At 43.2% G+C, this 19,883-nt stretch overlaps 1 protein-coding gene across 1 annotated transcript in view; it reads left to right on the top strand.

Annotated features, from left to right (window-relative positions):
• Positions 1 to 19,222, top strand: part of LOC139552455 (fibroblast growth factor 11-like) — a 79,103-nt gene extending 59,881 nt beyond the window's left edge. Inside the window, exons 4-5 of the mRNA XM_071364215.1 lie at positions 9,562 to 9,760; positions 9,907 to 19,222. Coding sequence (XP_071220316.1) covers positions 9,562 to 9,760; positions 9,907 to 10,085 — 378 coding nt within the window. The 3' untranslated portion in view covers positions 10,086 to 19,222. The remainder of the gene's footprint in view (positions 1 to 9,561; positions 9,761 to 9,906) is intronic.
• The last annotated feature ends 661 nt before the right edge of the window (positions 19,223 to 19,883 follow it).

Raw genomic sequence — 19,883 nt, 5'->3', positions numbered from 1 at the left:
CAGCTACTTCTCAGAGAGTTTTGAATTTTCAAGAGGAGTTAAACAAAGGTGTCCGCTGTACATATCTATTCGTTATGGTCATTGAAATGCTCGCTATTAAAATCAGATCCAATAACAACATTAGAGGATTTGAAATCCAAGGCTTAAAAACAAAGGTGTCCATGTATGCCGATGACTCAAGTTTTATATTAAGTCCACAAGCTAGATCCCTGCAATGTCTCATTGAAGATCTAGATAACTTTTATGGACTCTCTGGACTTAAACCTAATTATGATTAAGTTTACAATATTACGTATTGGATCTTTAAAAAATACAAATTTTACATTACCCTGCAGTTTACCTATAAAATGGGTTGACTTGGTATTCATTTAACAAAATATATAAAGAAGCTCTCCACAATGAATTTCAGTAGAGAACTTGTAAAAATAGACAAGATCCTGCAACCATGGAGAGGTAAATACCTGTCTATTTATGGAAAAATTGCCCTGATTAACTCCTTAGTCATATCTCAGTTTACTCATTGCCTACTTCTGACGATTCGTTTTTCAAATCATATGAGCAAAAATATTTATCTTTATCTGGGACGCTAAATCAGACAAAATAAAGCGTGCCTATCTATATACTGTAATGAATATGAATTGGGTGGGTTGAGATTATTAAATAATAAAGCACTAACCTCTCTCTAAAAGCTTCACTTATTCAAATGTTTTACTTGAACCCTAAATGGTTCTCAAGTAAATGACTATGAAAAGCTAATCCATAGTTTAAAAATGGCCTTTTTGCCTTTGTGCAGATTGCCATGTCTCATTTTCGATTAATTGAAAATTATACTTTTTTCAAAGTATCTCTCTTTTTCAAACAAGCATTGCAGAGCTGGCTACAATTTCTATTTCATCCCCCTGAAAAGATAGAACAAATATTACAACAAATATTATGGCTGAACTTAAATGTGCTGGTTGATAAAATACCTGTATTTATGGGAAAGATGTTTGAAAAGGGTATTTTATCATTTTTTAAATGATATTGTAAATTGGAATGGTTATGCCTTTTATGGAGTTATCAAAATTGTACAGGAAGGTCTGCTCAATCCAAGAGTACAACCAATTGATTACATCAGGTGGCAGCGGGAGGAGGTAAGGAACAGGTCTGTCTGACCAATATAAAGGATCAAAACTGACAGAGGAATAAAAATAGCATAAATTGGAAAGTATGCCAGTTTCATTTGAGGACCAGAATGTTGACAACTGTGCCATACAGATTGCAAAATAGTTGTGAAGAGATTTTTGATGTACCGATGAGTTGATGTAGAAAATGACGCAAGATTCAAGACTTCGTGCTTTTCAGCTAAAATTATTATGTAGAATTCTTGGCACCAACAAAATGTTGAATATTTGGGGCATAAAATCACCAAAGCTCTGCAGATTTTGTTGTGAGGATACAGAATCAATAGACCATTTATTTTGGTATTGCCCTCAGGTAGCCTGTTTCTGGTCTCAGGTTCAGGAATGACTGAAAATGCATACTGTAGCATTGATCTAAAATTGACCCGAGCAATAGTACTGTTAGGAGATCTGGAGAGACCGGGTCAGTCAATTATCTTCAACTCGCAATCTATGGATTCTATTTGATTAAGTAGATTGAAATTGTACGTTAAACATCACAGCATAGTTGAAAGATATATGTTGTTTAGAAATCCGAAGAGGGTGGCCTACAGAGATAGGTGCGATGGGCTGAGGGAATCTGAGGGTTGGGATGTGAAATTGGAGACAAGTGCGAGTGGAGTTGCTGGGCAGGAGATAGAATGATGGTCAAAGATAAAGTAAAAAAAATAAAGTCAAATAAAACATAATAAAAAGTAAGTTTGTATGACACTGATGGGAAGTGTTTTTACAGCTAATGCCGGTTTGCCTGAGGCTGATGCTAATGTTTGTACACATGCATATACACACACTTTCATTCAAATACACACATACACGGACACAAACATATGTAAATAGTGCCAGACATGCACTCAAACATATACAGTTGGCCTTGCTGTTTTGATTTTAGTTGTCCTTGATGTTCTTTGTTTTTTTTGCACTGTTTTCTGTTTACTTTTGTCTTTCTTTTTTCTCATGAGCTACTTTTCTTGGGTGTTGGTGCATTGGGGGGGTTCTTAGGTGTGGGGAATGGAATTAATTATCTTTTTTATTATTTTATTTTCTTTAAAAAAAAATATTGGTGGGGGGGTGACTGTGGGATGGGTCTCGGATGGTTGAGGGACAGCTATGAGGAACTATGGGGGGAGATCTTGGCGGGTTCGCGTTCCCGTTTTTTGGGGGGGGCCTTGTGGGAGATCTTTGATGTGCCCCTGAGCAGGGTGTTGACCCTGGATGCTTCTGTGTGTCGCTCTGAATGGGAGTCTGTTGGATGACTGGTGTGATGTAGTTGTTGAGCGGCTTCACTGCAAGTATATTGTATGTTTTGGATATTCAATAAATAAATAAAAATTAAACATTTAAAAAAATAGTGTTTTTAATGTTTTGTACACTCAGTGTATATTTAGTGCTTTTGTGTATTTGTGTAGTGGATGTTGTGTGTGTGTGGGTTAATAGTGTTTGTGTATGGTGTGTGTGCTTGTGCTTGTATGAGTAATTGTTATTGTGTTTGTAAATATAAATCACTGTGTTATGTGGTGTTCGGGCATGTGGACGTTTGTTTGTTTGTGTGTGTGTGTGTGTGTGTGTGTGTGTGTGTGTGTGTGTGTGTGTGTGTGTGTGTGTGTGTGTGTGTGTGTGTGTGTGTGTGTGTGTGTGTGTGTGTGTGTGTGTGTGTGTGTGTGTGTGTGTGTGTGTGTGTGTGTGTGTGTGCGTGCGTGATACAGAGACAGAGAGATAGAGAGAGGGAGGGAGAAGGAAAGGCGGAGAGAGAGAGAGACCTTTCCTGATAAATGGCTGTGTAGTCCATTCGTCACCTTTGAGGGCTGCATTGAGATGCAGGACAACACAGCCAGCCAGGTAGCATCATCTCCATCACAATGGGGGAGAAATAACAGGAGAGAGAAGAGAAGAGTAATCGGGCAAAACTGCAGGGATAGAGAAAGAAGGGATGAGGTAGAGAGAAATGGAATGGAATGATACAGAGGGAGACATGTTGCCAGCCAGGCAATTAAGTGCACTTAGCTAGAAGTAATACTGTCTGCAGGCAGGGTTCCTTCTTTCTATTCATTTATCATTAGTCCAGCACCAAGGCTCTCTGCTAAGATACTAAGTACTAAGTAAGAGATGTAGCACCAGTGCAGCACCAGTGACAGCCATTGTTCTAGTCTTTGTGATAGTCTTAAGTAAATTCCACAGCCCTGCTACATTTGTCAGCAATGCTCTTTGTTCACAACACACACACACGCACACACACACATACACACACACACATACACTTAAAAACCCAATACACATGCAGAGAAGTACACCCTTTTTTATGAAACACAGAAACATCACAAGTACAATATCTCTTTATCTTTCTCCCGCTCTCTCTCTCCCATAAACGGGACATTGAGCAGGGGATGACAAATGGAGGAATAAAGGGATGAGAGGTCGGTGCGTGGTCACAGCTGCCACTCCCCTCCCACGTGAATCACATCAACAGATTCTCCACATGTCAACCAACCCAGAGACGGCTGTACAGTAGATTAGCCAGTAGACATCACTACACATCCCCTAGACCCCACCCACTCTGCTCAGTTGTCGCACACACATCATACCAGGCCGTGGCATCATAAACCACTAGAGAAGGGCCATGTGGTTAAGCCCTTAGACCACAATATCTACTAAGCTAACATATAGAATTGTTTTAAGACGGTCATAAAATGTATCATTTAGCCATTTTATTTGGAATTTTAGGTATATAAAGCATTTATATAAAAAAATGTGGCCTTTACTGCTATAGCCCTTAGAAACGCATTGAATAACATATTTGTACATGGCAAAACAGACAGTCCAAAAGGAAGAAGGTTTTGAAGTGTCTGTCCTATATATGAACGATATAAGAAAACTGAAGATGCTTGGTCACGTTATTCGTGGAACTTTTACCTCCTATGCACGTTCTGCCTTTTTTACAGCCCGTTACTGGGTTACCTTCAGATGACTCCCCTGAAACTTGTGTGCGTCGTGGAACAAAACAACTGATAGTCTCATCTTTCGATGGTGGTGACTTACTCGTTTGTAGCTCTAATGGTTTGGGTTTTACAGACATTGTTGTGACGATTTTCTTGTCCAGGTCCTCTTGTGTAGAACGGGGAACTATTCAATATTCAAAATGGCTTAACTGTGTGACGTACGGGTGCATCAAACGACTCTAGGGGTTAAAAGTGCATCCATGCCTTATTGACTTATGTAATGTGCCATGTCACAGAACATCTGCACCTGGTTCTAAAGGCATCAACAACATGTGCAGGTGTCCCTCGCTTCTGCACACTTCGAAACACACACACAAACACACACACACACACACACACACACACACACACACACACACACACACACACACACACACACACACACACACACACACACACACACACACACAGAGCCAGAGGAAAGACCCATTAGGAGAGTCAGTGAAAGTTACGAAAGTTACGCAGCAGCATGGAAACATGGCGCGATTACTGCAGATAGGCAGATTTCACAGCATATCCTAGGCCTTTTCTTAATTGGATTTGCTCAACTCCTGTGTCCTCTCTACTTCGTCCTCTCTCTTTCCTATTTTTGAAAAATGTCAAAGGTAATCGAGGAGAGCCGGCGAGGAGAGAGAATGTGGACGAAAATGTGCTTGTATGAAATCAGGTAATTGAAGTTTACATTGGTGTAGCCCAAAATTAATGTGTAAAGTGATAAAACACATTAATTAGTTGTGTAAAAACATTTTCTAGATGAAACTATAAGTAGCATATTGTTTTTAAACGTTTGCATGCTTTTCTCCTCTGACAAAACAAAAGCTGATTCAGAGGGGTTTAAAAAACTCTTCTGCGAAGGACCTAGGTAGGATACACATGACTATCCTCGATGAAAGATGGCTATCGAGGAGGACACTCTTCCGTTCACCTACTAACGAATTGACACTCTACTCGACCACTTGACCAATTATCGGTTTCCAGGTCACAGAGGATGGAGGAGACAGGGAAAGGGAAAAGGCCCTAGATTACCCAGGGACTGCTGGGGGTGATCAACAGACACAGGCAGGACTGCCTAATGTGTCACTACGACCCCTGGTGGCAATACAGAGGACTAAGCCAAGGAAACAGTGCCTCAGTCTAACTTTTAGCTAGGGAACGGGCATTTGAATAATTTCACTATTCGAACAGTATCATACATTTTTGTTGCATATCTAGATATTCAAATATTATTTTGATATTAGGTACAGTTTTAACGTGAGCACTGCTGTGCAAGAGAGAGAGGCTGGTGCTCTATTGCTGCAGCTGCAGAGGGGCCGGTGTGTGTGCAATGGGAGGAGCAGACAGAGGGAGAGATGCAGTAGCCAAGGCAACTTGGCTACTGCCAAGACTAGCTAACTTTGTATCATCCCATACAGTATAACAGTGCCTGTCTTGACTCTTTGATTGGCAAACATAAACAACAAGCTACACATGTGAAGGCTACCGGGCGGCTACCGGTCTTTTAATGGGGCGCATGTCATAAAAACTACATAGAAAAGTTTGTTGTTTTATTACATTTATAATTTTAAATGTCATGGTATATCTTTGTATGTAATAATGTCACATTGATATTTTAACTTAATTTAGAAACAGCTTTTTCAGTGTTAAAATAGACCTCAAATTAAAAGTGGGATAGAACTCCCACACTATGAACCTGTATGAATGGACCCAACTGCATGGCTGGAGAAGAGGTACCAGCTACACCAATTGATCTGAAAGGTTGTGTAAACATCGTTAGGTGTAGCTAGTAGCTACCTGGTGTGCTAGCCCCTGGTCTGAGTCCTTGGCTTGATTATTGCTCCAGGAGAGCAGAGCAGCGTAGCATACAGTGGTGTTAGGAGTTAAGCTTTCTAGAGCAGGTAGAATAGATGTAATCAGACACAAGGGCTGGCTGAGGGAGAAGGAGGTAGAGGAGGAGAGAGGGGGAGGGGAAGGTAGGGTTACTGCTTTGCATGATAAAGAGGTTCTACCCATCCTCAGGATTCTCTGCACGGACGCTGGATATTACCTCTCTCGCAGGCTTTCATTAGAATTCATTCTGGCTGGAGATGCAGGGAAAGGAACCCGCCTGAGTCAGTCAATAAGTCACCAGTGAAGGATGAGATTTTTATTTCATTTTATACTTTAGTCCAAGCACTCATCTTTAAATGAAAATGTCCCCCTTCTGCACTTAAAAAGGGTGACCCTCCCTGTCAGGTTCCACACACACTCAGGAGTTATTTACTCAACTGGTTCTTAAGGTGGGCTCAAAGGTAGAGGCTAAATCAGTGGAGGTTTGAAGGTCACGTCATGGGGAGTCCTCTACTATCCTGCAAAGATAGATAGTGGGTTACCTTGAGGCTGAGTCATGGATTAAAGGCATGGTAATTACAGAAACTAGGCTGTGTGAGTTAGATATACTGTAGCAGCCATGGTAGCTGAGTTGAGGGTTATCAGGATGATTAGTTCAGGGGTTTAGCAGCCGGTTATGATCAGGGTAATTCCTCTCTGCTGACATCTTGCCAGGAATCCTAGGGAGACGCCTGGCTAAAAAATGCTGTTAGATAGATGTTATAATGAGGAAGTGGGTTATCATAAGGATTATTCCACAGAATTCATCAAGGATTATCAACATGGTAATGTTCAGAAGTCGCCTTGTGGGTTTTTCTGAAGGTATCATTTCTGAGAACGAAGTTTGTTACCATGAGGGTCATTTCAGAATGTAAGGTAATCTAGGTCTTAGTGATGGGTTATAATGCTGGGTGATGATCAGAGGTTTAGTTTTGGGTTATGGTGACACATAGGTTGGTGGTGGGGTCCTGGGTTATTGTGATTGGAGACTCATTGAAAATTCCTTCGTGCACTGTTTTCCCCTGCAGGTCCAGGTGAGCAGGCCTCTCTTGCCCTTCTCTCTCCCTCTCTCCCTACCTCTCCTTCTCTCCTTACCTCTCCCGCTCACTCTCCCTCTCTCCCTACCGCTCCCTCTCTCTCTCCCTCTCTCCCTACCTCTCCATCTCTCTCCCTACCTCCCTACATCCCTCTCTCTCTCCCTCTCTCCCTACCTCTCCCTCTCTCTCCCTACCTCCCTACATCTCACTCTCTCTTCCTCTCTCCCTACCTCTCCCTCTCTCGTTCCCTCTCTCCCTCTCCTCCAGCCTGATTACTAATGAATGAAGCAGATCATCTATTGATCTCCTCTGGTGTGTGTGAGTGCAGCTGAAGATATCAGACTTGTCAGAAGATCTATAAATAACTCTGTGATGTAGAGGTGGAATGTACCTATAGGTAAGCAGGGCTGGGATGGTACTGGGGTACGATAGAGAACAGGGGTGGGGCTGGGGTGGTCTGGAGGTACGATAGAGAACAGGGGTGGGGCTGGGGTGGTCTGGAGGTACGATAGAGAACAGGGGTGGGGCTGGGGTGGTCTGGAGGTACGATAGAGAACAGGGGTGGGGCTGGGGTGGTCTGGAGGTACGATAGAGAACAGGGGTGGGGCTGGGGTGGTCTGGAGGTACGATAAAGAACAGGGGTGGGGCTGGGGTGGTCTGGAGGTACGATAGAGAACAGGGGTGGGGCTGGGGTGGTCTGGAGGTACGATAGAGAACAGGGGTGGGGCTGGGGTGGTCTGGAGGTACGATAGAGAACAGGGGTGGGGCTGGGGTGGTCTGGAGGTACGATAGAGAACAGGGGTGGGGCTGGGGTGGTCTGGAGGTACGATAGAGAACAGGGGTGGGGCTGGGGTGGTCTGGAGGTACGATAAAGAACAGGGGTGGGGCTGGGGTGGTCTGGAGGTACGATAGAGAACAGGGGTGGGGCTGGGGTGGTCTGGAGGTACGATAGAGAACAGGGGTGGGGCTGGGGTGGTCTGGAGGTACGATAGAGAACAGGGGTGGGGCTGGGGTGGTCTGGAGGTACGATAGAGAACAGGGGTGGGGCTGGGGTGGTATCGGGGATACGACAGAAAAGGTGGTACCGGGGGTACGACAGAGAAGAGGGGTGGGGCTGTGGTGGTACCGGGGCTATGACAGAGAATAGGGGGGGGGGGGGGCAAGGGTATGGTACCACGCATAGATGCAGCACGTGATTGGCTTTCCCAGACATGCATGCCACAGCACCTTGAAGGTGAGAGGTGATGATCTGTGAATGTGTGACCATGGAGCACCTTCATCCCTGATGAGTCCTCCATCTCCACCAATCTCCCTAAGTCTCAGAGAAAGTGTCCAGTCAGCTGTTTCTGCCCTGCTGCTCTCACTAAATCAATCGTGCAGATTGGGTTTGCTCTCTGACAGGGGAAGGACCCTGACGGTGACTAAGAGAGATGTATACCTGTCGCTAGTGGTTACAATCACCAGGCAACATTCTGCAGGGTTTAATGGTCCTTATGTTAGTGCTAGAGGTAGGAGGGTTAAGTACTGGTGTGGGTACTGGGGATATGTGCTAACAGCCAATAACTGGGTCCTAACTGTTGGAAACATTTAACTTTGGAGGCTGTGGGTGCTGCTGTGTGTTCACTGTCACCTAGTAGGACAGTGTGAATGCTCTGGATTTAATTTTTGAATTTGAAGGTTGAAAGGGACTTCCATTTGAACCATTTGTTCTGCCTGTGAACTTTCATGTACTTCCAAAATAACTTAATGTGTGTAAATGTGTTAATTTGCATACTATGTGTTTGTATTTGTAGGTGGATTTCCCAGTGGTTTGTCTCTTCCGCTGTACCTTAGAGGGATGTGTTCAGTTTGTACCACTGATGCTATCATGTAATGCCTCACTACGAGTGAAATCACTCCACACTCTTCTCCCCAAAGACCAGGATGTTCTCGCTTTCAAAGAAACATGAATACACATAGAATCCTAGCTTTCCCTTCGATTCCCCTTAGACACAACTTTCATAATTCATCTGTTTTTCACTGAGCTTGTGCGTGCATGCGTACAGTATGTGTGAGCACATACTATGCATACATTTGTATGAATGTCTGTTTGTGTTTCAGTGTTGACTGAATGTGTATAGCGCCACCCGGACTCCCGGGTGGCGCAGTGGTCTAGGGCACTGCATCGCAGTGCTAGCTGCGCCACCAGAGTCTCTGGGTTCGCGCCCAGGCTGGGCTGGGTTCGCGCCCAGGCTCTGTCGCAGCCGGCCGCAACCGGGAGATCCGTGGGGCGACGCACAATTGGCATAGCGTCGTCCGGGTTAGGGAGGGTTTGGCCGGTAGGGAGGGTTTGGCCGGTAGGGATATCCTTGTCTCAGTATGTAAAAAAAAAAAAATGTAATAAAATGTATGCACTCTACTGTAAGTCGCTCTGGATAAGAGCGTCTGCTAAATGACTAAAATGTAATGTAAAATGTAGTTTGTTAATGTGACAGTCTCTTTCTCTCTCTCTATCCTTCTCTTTAGGAACACTTCACTCCAGAGTGTAAGTTCAAAGAGAGTGTGTTTGAGAACTACTACGTGACGTACTCCTCCATGCTCTACAGACAGAGTCAGTCGGGTCGCTCCTGGTATATCGGTATCAACCGCGACGGACAAGTCATGAAGGGCAACCGGGTGAAGAAGACCAAAGGTGCTGCACACTTCCTGCCTAAAGTTATAGAAGGTTGGTCACATGCCCTCCTGTCCATGCTGTGCTGAATTTTTTACTAAACAGGGATATATCAGAAACGTATAAAGTTATTATAGACGTTGCATGATGCTTATGTTCACCATTGGACGCTTCAACTGTTTCCCTTATCTGCCCCACAGTTGCCATCTATAAGGAGCCATCGCTACACGTGCTAGTCAACGAACAGAAAGAGAAAGAGAAAGAGAAGGAAGGGCCTGCCCGGAAGACAGTGAAGACGTCAGAAGAACGTCATGAAAGAACTTTCTCCATCAAGAACTGCAGGAAAGAAAAAAAAGCCCCCAAGGCTGATGCCTCGTAGCACAGGGGACCGATGGTGGGGGAGAAGCAGCAGTGTCACTGAGAACTTAATAGGGACTTAATCGCCCATCATGCACTTGGGCTGGCTGGAGGAATGGCCCCCTTTTGCCAGAAGTGCACTGGGCTGCACTATGATGAAGTGTCAGGGGTCAACAGCCCATCAGGTCTGGGTCTCGGAGGAATTCCTCTCACCTGCCACCAGCGAGGAAGATAGACTAGGGCCCAAGTCAGCACCACCACCCTTCCTCCCTGTCAATCACCTTTACCCCTTCTCCTCTAGCACACTAACTACCAAAGGCACAGCCTGTATAATCTCTCTGCCTTCCCATCACCTGTCCTAGTTTCCAGAAATCACCTCCACTCGCGCACACACTTTTTCTAATTGTTGTATTTTGATGTGCGAGTGTGTGATTGTGTCTGTGTGTATGTGTGAGAGAGAGGTGTGTAGCAATAATCACTTCATGTCATCATAATTACTATTCTCGAGTCCACTCTTCTAATTAATGGCAATCACCGTGGTGAAAGTGTGACTATGCCTGGCCTCCACCATCTGCCCACCTGCAAATCACACACCTCACAGCTGGAGGCTGGACATCAAAATGATGTTTTATTGGACAACATCAGGGGGGATCTATTTCTATTTGATAGCAGGGCTGTCTGTTGAACTGCAGTCAGCAAATCAATTTTAAAAAAGCCAAATCATCTGTTGAAAGAGACAAGTCAAGCAAGCCCTTTTGGGATCAGAGTTATATCTACAGGCTACAAGATGACCTTTTCTATCTCCCTCTTTCAAAGTTCCTTTCTCTAACGATCAATCACAATGAGGAAGGTAATGATGGAGGAAACTGAAGAAGTTTATGATAATAAATCATGAGGATGATGATGATAATAATAATGAAAATTACAATGGTTACGGTGATTATGGTGATAATGATGATTCAACTACTGTATAACTTTGCAATAATCTCACAGACTGAAATTTCAGGGTATTCCATTATCTGAAGTGAATAGCCATTTGCCCTTCTGGAGCAATGAAAGCACCATGTCCAAAATACTATGAGAGCCCCGACTCGTACATGACTGCCATGTCTGGCCCACATAACAGTAGCCTGACAGAGATGATTTCAGTTTGTGCTCAGCACGCTGACTCTGAGCATGTGAGAGAGTGATGGAGCTAAATACCCTCTGGGCCCAAAATGAGGCTATGTTATTATGATGTAACTCTTTGAAGGTTCTTTCCAGGGGGTTTTATGGAATACAGCCATCATTGCTTGAATTATTCACCTACATTTATGTAAAATGTTCTAACTAGTCCCTGCAATATTTGTACAGTTTTGAGTCTCTTTAAGAGCTGAGCTGTGTTAAAAGAAAAAGTCAGCTTTTTTGCAAGCGTGTGAGATAGTTACTGAGTGAGTGGTTATGAATGCGCCTGCTTAAAAATCTCCCAATTTGCCAGCCTCCCTAACTCAGCTTGTGGTGCTCTTTTTTGTTGACCATAATGCACCATAATACAGTATTTCAGAGAAATGTTAAGGATTGGACTTAAAGGAATGTTACTGTGTTAAACTGATTAGATTCTCTGTCACCTGAAAGGTAATGCCAGTGATTGTTGAGTGTATCCTTTGCTTGGCAACTGTTGTCGACATAAAGCCGAGTTTAAAGCTGACATCAAAGCCTGAGGAGGCTCTGAGCTGGAGCACCTACTTACTATTCTACAGACGTCTCACTCCTTATCCACTCACCAGCCTTATCAAATCACCACAGAGGAATCCACTCGCAAATATGGATTTATTTGTGTGCGTGGCTGTTTGTGATTGTGTTCTTCCCCCAGTGTAGTGATGTTTGTGGGAATATGTGAGTTTATTTTGGGAGTGCATTGTGTGTGTATGCCTGTGTGTGCATGTGTGGGTTTGTGTGCGTGCGTGTTTTTGTGTGTGTGTGTGTGTGTTGAGTGGGAGGTGACTTCTGCAATGTTCTTCATCCTGGACATAGGGCACTGGGAGGGCTCTCTTTGTGATGTCCTTCTCTGGGGAGGTGACATTTGTGGGGCAAATGGCCACCTTTCAAACACAGCACTGTCACGGTATTGTTATTGGCCTGAGAGTGGTGCAGGTATCAATAGGCAATAACATCTAAAACAAATCGTGGACAACAGCACAGCACAACATACACAGGAACAGCCCAGTGTACTGAAGGTTGCTTTTCTAGGCATGGGGATATGTACAGTACAATGGCGAAAGGCATTTCTGACCTTGTACATAGCAGCGTAGCATGTTCCTGCCATGGCGACTATGCTGTTAGAGTGAGATAGCATGCCATTATATATTACAGAGCAGCACTGCACTGACCTCCTTTAATATCAAGCCAATGTGGAGACTTATACCACAGTCTCTTGGAGAATTCCGATTCGAAAAAGCCAGTCGCAGTGGACTGCCTGTAAATATGTTGACCAACATTACAGAAGATGAAGAACGTACACAGAGAGGGAGAATAGATACAAATGTTCCAGAATGTAAAGACTGTGAGATGGATGTTTTCTGCATGTTATTAAGGATGAGAGTATGTCTGAGATGGTCTAGAGCAGTGGATCCCAAACCTTTTATAGTCCCGTACCCCTTCAAACATTCAACCTCCAGCTGCGTACCCCCTCCAGCTCCAGATTCAGCGCACTCTCAAATGTTGTTTTTTGCCATCATTCATAAGCCTGAAACACACAAACTATACGATACATTTATTAAACATAAGAATGAGTGTGAGTTTTTGTCACAAACCGGATCGTAGGAAGTGACAAAGAGCACTTATAGGACCAGGGCACAAATAATAATATAATAATAATCAATAATTTTGCTCTTTATTTAACCATCTTACATAAAACCTTAATTGTTCATCTAAAATTGTGAATAACTCACCACAGGTTAATTAGAAAGGATGCACATAACTCTGCAATGTTGGGTTGTATTGGAGAGAGTCTCAGTCTTAAATCATTTTCCACACTGTGCCTGTATTTAGTTTAGTTTTCATGCTAGTGAGGGCTGAGAATCCACTCTCACATAGGTACCTGGTTGCAAAGGGTATCAGTGTCTTAACAGCGCGATTTGCCAAGGCAGGCTACTCTGAGCGCAGCCAAATCCAGAAATCTGGCAGTGGCTTCTGATTAAATTCTTGTTGCTTGTTGAAATTTCGATGAGGCTCTCTTGTTCAGATATCGATAAGTGGACTGGAGGCAGGGCATGAAGGGGAATACTGAATCCAGTTGTTTGTGTCATCCGTTTCAGGAAAGTACCTGCGTAATTGCTCACCCAATTCACTCAGGTGCTTTGCTATATCACATTTGTCCATAAGCTTGAGTTCATTTACACACAAAAAATCATACAATGATGGAAAGACCTGTGTGTTGTCCTTGTTAATGCAGACAGAGAAGAGCTCCAACTTCTTAATCATAGTCTCAATTTTGTCCCGCACAATGAATATAGTTGTGGAGAGTCCCTGTAATCCTAGATTCAGATCATTCAGGCGAGAAAAAACATCACCCAGACAGGCTGGTCGTGTGAGAAACTTGTCATCATGCACGAGGTCAGACAAGTGAAAATTATGGTCAGTATAAAAAACTTTAAGCTTGTCACTCAATTTTAAAAAACGTGTCAATACTTTGCCCCTTAATAACCAGTGTACTTCTGTATGCTGTAAAAGCGTTACATGGTCGCTTCCCATATCATTGCATAGTGCAAAAAATACACAAGAGTTCAGGGGCCTTAACAAAGTTTTAACAAAGTTAACCATTTTCACTGTAGTGTCCAAAACGTCTTTCAAGCTGTCAGGCATTCCCGTGGCAGCAGGAGCCTCTCGCTAGATGCTGCAGTGTACTCAAGTGGCGTCGGGAGCAACTGCTTACACGCCCGTTACCACTCCACTATGTCTCCCTGTCATGGCTTTTGCACCATCAGTACAGATACCAACAAATCTTGATCACCAAAGTCCATTTGATGTCACAAAGCTGTCCAGTACTTAAAAAATATCCTCTCCTGTTGTCCTGGTTTCCAGTGGTTTGCAGAAGAGGATGTCTCCTTAATTGACCCCCATAAATGTAACGGATATATACAAGGAGCTGTGCCAGGCCCGCCACGTCTGTTGACTCATCCAGCTGTAACGCATATAATTCACTGGCTTGTATGTGAAGCAGTAATTGTTTCAAAACATCTCCTGCCATGTCACTGATGCGTTGTGAAACAGTGTTGTTTGATGAAGGCATTGTCTGTATAGTTTTTTGGGCCTTTTCCCCCAGCATTGTCCGAGCCATATCTGTGGCTGCAGGAAGAATTAAGTCCTCCACAATAGTATGGGGTTTGCCTGTCCTAGCCACTCGGTAGCTCACTGTTTTAATTCTCGCTCAAAAAACTTGTGGCTTATTTTTCAAATTGGCATGTTTGCGCAAGAGTGAAGGTTTCATCGAGTTGTGAGATAGTACTTTTGCATATTTAACACTGTGGCTGAGGAAAGGCACTACTCCCAATATAAGTGAACCCCAAATCAATGTAGTTCTCATCATATTTGTGCCTCTTCGATGGTCAAACGTCACTGTCTGTTGTTCGACGCTTTCCCGGGTAAGGGGGCAGTAGCTCTTTGGCTACATCAGATTCACAACTGTCAGTGTCCATGCTAGCTGGGCTAACAACAAATGTAGAATTACTGATGCTAACATTGGATGTGCTCGTGGAAGCAGAACAACTTGTGTCGTCGACAGGTGCAGGTGTAGGTACTGCTGGTGAAGCTGGTATGTGTCTCTATGGACGCGGGCCTTACTTTTTTTAACGGAAAGAGCAGCAGCTACATTTGGCTACATACGACCGTTAGTGGAATTCCCACGAGAGAGTAACGGTTAATGTGATTGGATGTTAATTATTTGGCTAGGCTACCTGTATTTGCAGTGAAAAAAATCCCACCCAAATGTATAGCCCCGTTGGAAAATAGATATGGACAGTTTGAAAATGTGAAGCTTGCTTTTCATTTTTTTATTAAAATATGTATATATATATAAAAAATAAAAAAATGTGAATCACATTTTTATTTGGCGTACCCCCGATGGCATTGCCCCAGTTTGGGAATACCTGTCTAGAGAACGTTCTAAGAGGATCAGAGTATGTAGGCAGTCGTTGAGATATAGTCATGTTCTAAAATATCAAGCTTGTTTTGGTCGTCATGTACATTATCTGAGAAGGTTTTGTGGTTAGGCTTAATATTAGGAACTGAGGGTTCTTTGCTGATTTATAATGTATGAGGAAGAAACTGTATTAGTTCGGAGATAGAATGTGAGACAGAGAAAGTTCAATAGTTCTGAGATAGAATGTGAAACAGAGAAAGTTCAATAGTTCTGAGATAGAATGTGAAACAAACAAAGTTCAATAGTTCTGAGATAGAATATGAAACAGAGAAAGTTCAATAGTTCTGAGATAGAATGTGAGACAAAGGAAGTTCAATAGTTCTGAGATAGAATGTGAAAAAAACAAAGTTCAATAGTTCTGAGATAGAATGTGAAACAGAGAAAGTTCAATAGTTCTGAGATAGAATGTGAAATGGAGAAAGTTCAATAGTTCTGAGATAGAATGTGAAACAGAGAAAGTTCAATAGTTCTGAGATAGAATGTGAGACAAAGGATGTTCAATAGTTCTGAGATAGAATGTGAGACAAACAAAGATCAATAGTTCTGAGATAGAATGTGAGACAAAGGAAGTTCAATAGTTCTGAGATAGAATGTGAGACAAACAAAGATCAATAGTTCTGAGATAGAATGTGAGACAAAGGAAGTTCAATAGTTCTGAGATAGAATGTGAGACGGAGAAAGTTAAATAGTTCTGAAATATAATGTGAGGCAGGGCTCTTAGATTCTGATATTGAGAGTATGCCAGAGAGATCTTCACCTGGTTGAGGCAAAAATAAAAACACCGGTAGCGTTCGCCAGCTTAGAGTATTTAGCACCTCTGAACAGACTGCCAGCTGCAATTCGCAAACAGAGTGCAAACATGTAGAATCGCTGATTGCCGACTACCATCGAGTGGTCCCTAAAACCAACCCGGCGAATGAACGGCAGATCAATATTTGGTGAGGTGTATGCCTAAGACAGAGCAGGTCCCATGAAGGGAGGGGTAGTGACATTGAGAATGTGGTTCACACATGCCCTCTCATATGTGCTTGGAAGTCACGCTTCATTTCCTGCTCAATCTCCCCAACTAGTGTTCTATGTGTCTACTGCCCAGTACCCTTCCCTCTAGCACACTATGTGTGTGTGTGTGTGTTTGTACATGTAGGTGTGTGTAAGAGTGACTGAGTGAGTGTAATGACCTACCTGTATGTGTGTATGAGTGTGTGAGAGAGAAAAAGGAGAGCAAGAGAGAGGAAAAGATAGAAAAAGAGGGCATGAGAGTGACGATCAATAGACTCAATAAAAGCCAAGCTGGAGAGCAATAGTCTAGCGTTGAGAGCAATAATTTCCCTTAGGTGCAGAGGGGGGAGCAAACCATGTTTGTTGATAATGAACTCAGAGCAGTGTTGTCCGATTCCAACCTGTAAACCGGACAAAGTGGGCTCTTTCACAACAACTGTGGTGGGAGATATTCCTCCATCTTATGGCACACTTTAGAGACCAACAGCCCAATAGAACTGGACCATTACCACTGGCCAGTGTGATCTGGCCATGCATTGAGCTGCCTGGTTTTTCTGTACTTTACCGTCCTTTTCTGAGACAGTGGGGTCTACAGTTGCAAAGTTCCGGGCACTTTGGTCCAAGTTTCTGGTTGGGAAAACCAGGGAATTTATTCGAAGTTCACTGCTATAGAACTCCACTAGAGTGCACTCTAGATGTTTGAAGGACCTTGGTCTTAGGTTTTAATCAAAACTGGGGTCAAACGGGGAACACCACTCTCATAATAAAAAGAAAAAAGAGTGGCTAACCATTATAATAATAATAATGAACGCTTATAGGGTTCTTCTGAAGGACTTGACGGTACTGCCAAGACCAAAGTCTGGCTTAACCATTGTGATTTAACAGGGATGTTTAAGGTATAGAGGCTGTCAGTCTACTGTACACACATTGGATTTAGAACAAACTTACCCTTTGAATGGTGCTCTCCTGGCTCATTGTTTCATATAAATATTACTATATAGCTATGTCTGTACGTAAAAAATATCTGTTAAATGTGAGGTCTTGTGTTGATATATTTTCAGAAAATATCTTGAAGAATGAATGTGATAAATGTTTCTTGTTGTGTTTTCTTTTGTTCTGCTTTGTCATGTATTTCTGATTGAGACTTAAGGGAGGGAGGTTTTTGCTTTCCTCATACCAATCCTCCCTTCAGTGTGGTTTTGTAGGTGAACAAAAGCTTTGTGGTGGGCTGAAGTGGTAAGGACACTGGTTCATCATTCCCACAGAATGCTAAATGATGCACTCACTGAATCCTACAGTGTGATTGAGTTACACAGGGTGCAAGAGATTTAACACTAAACTGTAAATGTAGTCAGAGCAAAACAGCATGTGGAAACTTTGTTTGTTTCACATTCTATCTCAGAACTATTGAACTTTCTCTGTTTCACATTCTATCTCAGAACTATTGAACTTTCTCTGTCTCACATTCTATCTCCGAACTAATACAGTTTCTTCCTCATACATTATAAATCAGCAAAGAACCCTCAGTCCCTCCCGGATTCTGCAATCGCAAATGTTTTAGCAAAATCAAGAATTCCCAGCATATTATTTGACCAATCACAGCACCATTTCCTCATAAGAGTCAAATCATTGCATTATCGCATAAAACAGACCCATACGCAGTACAAAAAGATGGCTTGCAATCCCAACCAATCACTGCACATTTACCACATATAGTTCAATTAAGCTACACAGTTAAATATAGGAAAAATAAGCTACACGCCAACAAACTTTTTTCCTCGTTAGCGCATTTTCACAACAAATTGGACAAAATCACTGCATATTGCCATGCAAAATATCAGAATTGCCGCAGCAAAATAAAACATTTCCCCCCGCAAAAATATCACAAAACATCCCTGCGAAATCCTGGAGGGACTTGTCTGTCAGTCAGTTATGACCATTCCCAGCAATGACCAGACTGTCCCAGCACCCACTGGGCTCAGGGTTAGGGTGACACAAGTCTTCCAAAAACTAACCACGCCATCTCCTTTCTCCTCTCGGCTCTTGGTTGATCTCAATCCTTTCCTCTTGTCTTCCAAAAGTTACAGACGTCTTCCAACAAGAGCCATACGTAATAAGACGGGCCTTGGCACAGATGGAGCCAATGAAAGAAGGGCTGACTCCTTTGACCCCTCCCACTGTTCCCAGGGGACAATGAACACAGGTGTGACTTTACATGGCGATAGAGCAGAGATGGATCTACTAACTCTGCAGCCACGACAAAAAGACTAGAGTGTAATAACAATGCAGCGAGGACTAACAATCTGCCATGGGGACAACCAACTTGCAAGGACGACAAACAGTCTTCAGCAAGGATTAACAGCCAGCAAGGAGGACTAACAGTCTTCAGCAAGGATTAACAGCCAGCAAGGAGGACTAACAGGCTGCTAAACAGTCCAGAAGTCTGCAATAAGGACAACAAGTCCAGGTTGACATGATAATCTTTTCATAACTTGCATGCGCCACCATTTACCAACTCCCACGATAAGGGATGACACATCCTCTTCAGTAACTAGAGACACACAGGCCCCTCTCCTCACCCTCTCTCTGAGTTTACCATCAGACCTGTGTATATTTCTATAGTAACTCACATCTGACTCGAGGGGAGATGTTTACTGTCAGACCTGTGTACATTTCTATAGTATGTCACACCTGACTGGAGGACAGATACTTATCATCAGACCTGTGTTCATTTCTATAGTAACTCACACCTGACTCAATGGGAGATGTTTACCATCAGACCTGTTTCTATAGTAACTCACACCTGACTCAATGGGAGATGTTTACCATCAGACCTGTTTCTATAGTAACTCACACCTGACTCAATGGGAGATGTTTACCATCAGACCTGTTTCTAAAGTAACTCACACCTGACTCAAGACGAGATGTCTTACTATAGAATATTATTCAATAAAACAAACAGATATATTTGTATGATTGTACGTATTGTCCCTTGGTGATTATTGTTGTGTGACGTGCAACATTACTTACAGCTTAAAGCTAAGTGATTACAGGTACTAGTTGTGTGACTGCTGACCAGTGAGACTTCAAGACCTCAAGGTGAAGAAAACACAAATATGTCTCTCTCTCTCTGTGTGTGTGTGTGTGTGTGTGTGTGTGTGTGTGTGTGTGTGTGTGTGTGTGTGTGTGTGTGTGTGTGTGTGTGTGTGTGTGTGTGTGTGTGTGTGTGTGTGTGTGTGTGTGTGTGTGTGTGTGTGTGTGTGTGTGTGTGTGTGTGTGTGTGTGTGTGTGTGTGTGTGTGTGTGTGTGTGTGTGAGTGTGTGTGTGTGTGTTCCAGATGGTAATGACAGCTGCAGGTGCTCCCAGGTGATTGGAGAGAGACAGGTGACAGAAGCTCCTCCTGGCTGAGCACTGAGCAGGGCAGCCCTGGAACCTACGCGGCCCATCATCTCAGCCACATAACCCTGCTGTGTCTCGTTCTCGCTTTCACACACACACACACACACACACACACACACACACACACACACACACACACACACACACACACACACACACACACACACACACACACACACACACACACACACACACACACACACACACACACACACACACACACACACACACACACACACACAC

Source organism: Salvelinus alpinus, chromosome 24 (genome assembly GCF_045679555.1).
Source record: "Salvelinus alpinus chromosome 24, SLU_Salpinus.1, whole genome shotgun sequence".
Classification (NCBI taxonomy): Eukaryota; Metazoa; Chordata; class Actinopteri; order Salmoniformes; family Salmonidae; genus Salvelinus; species Salvelinus alpinus.
Note: the sequence above shows the minus strand (reverse complement) of the source record. Positions and strands in the feature narration are given on the sequence as shown.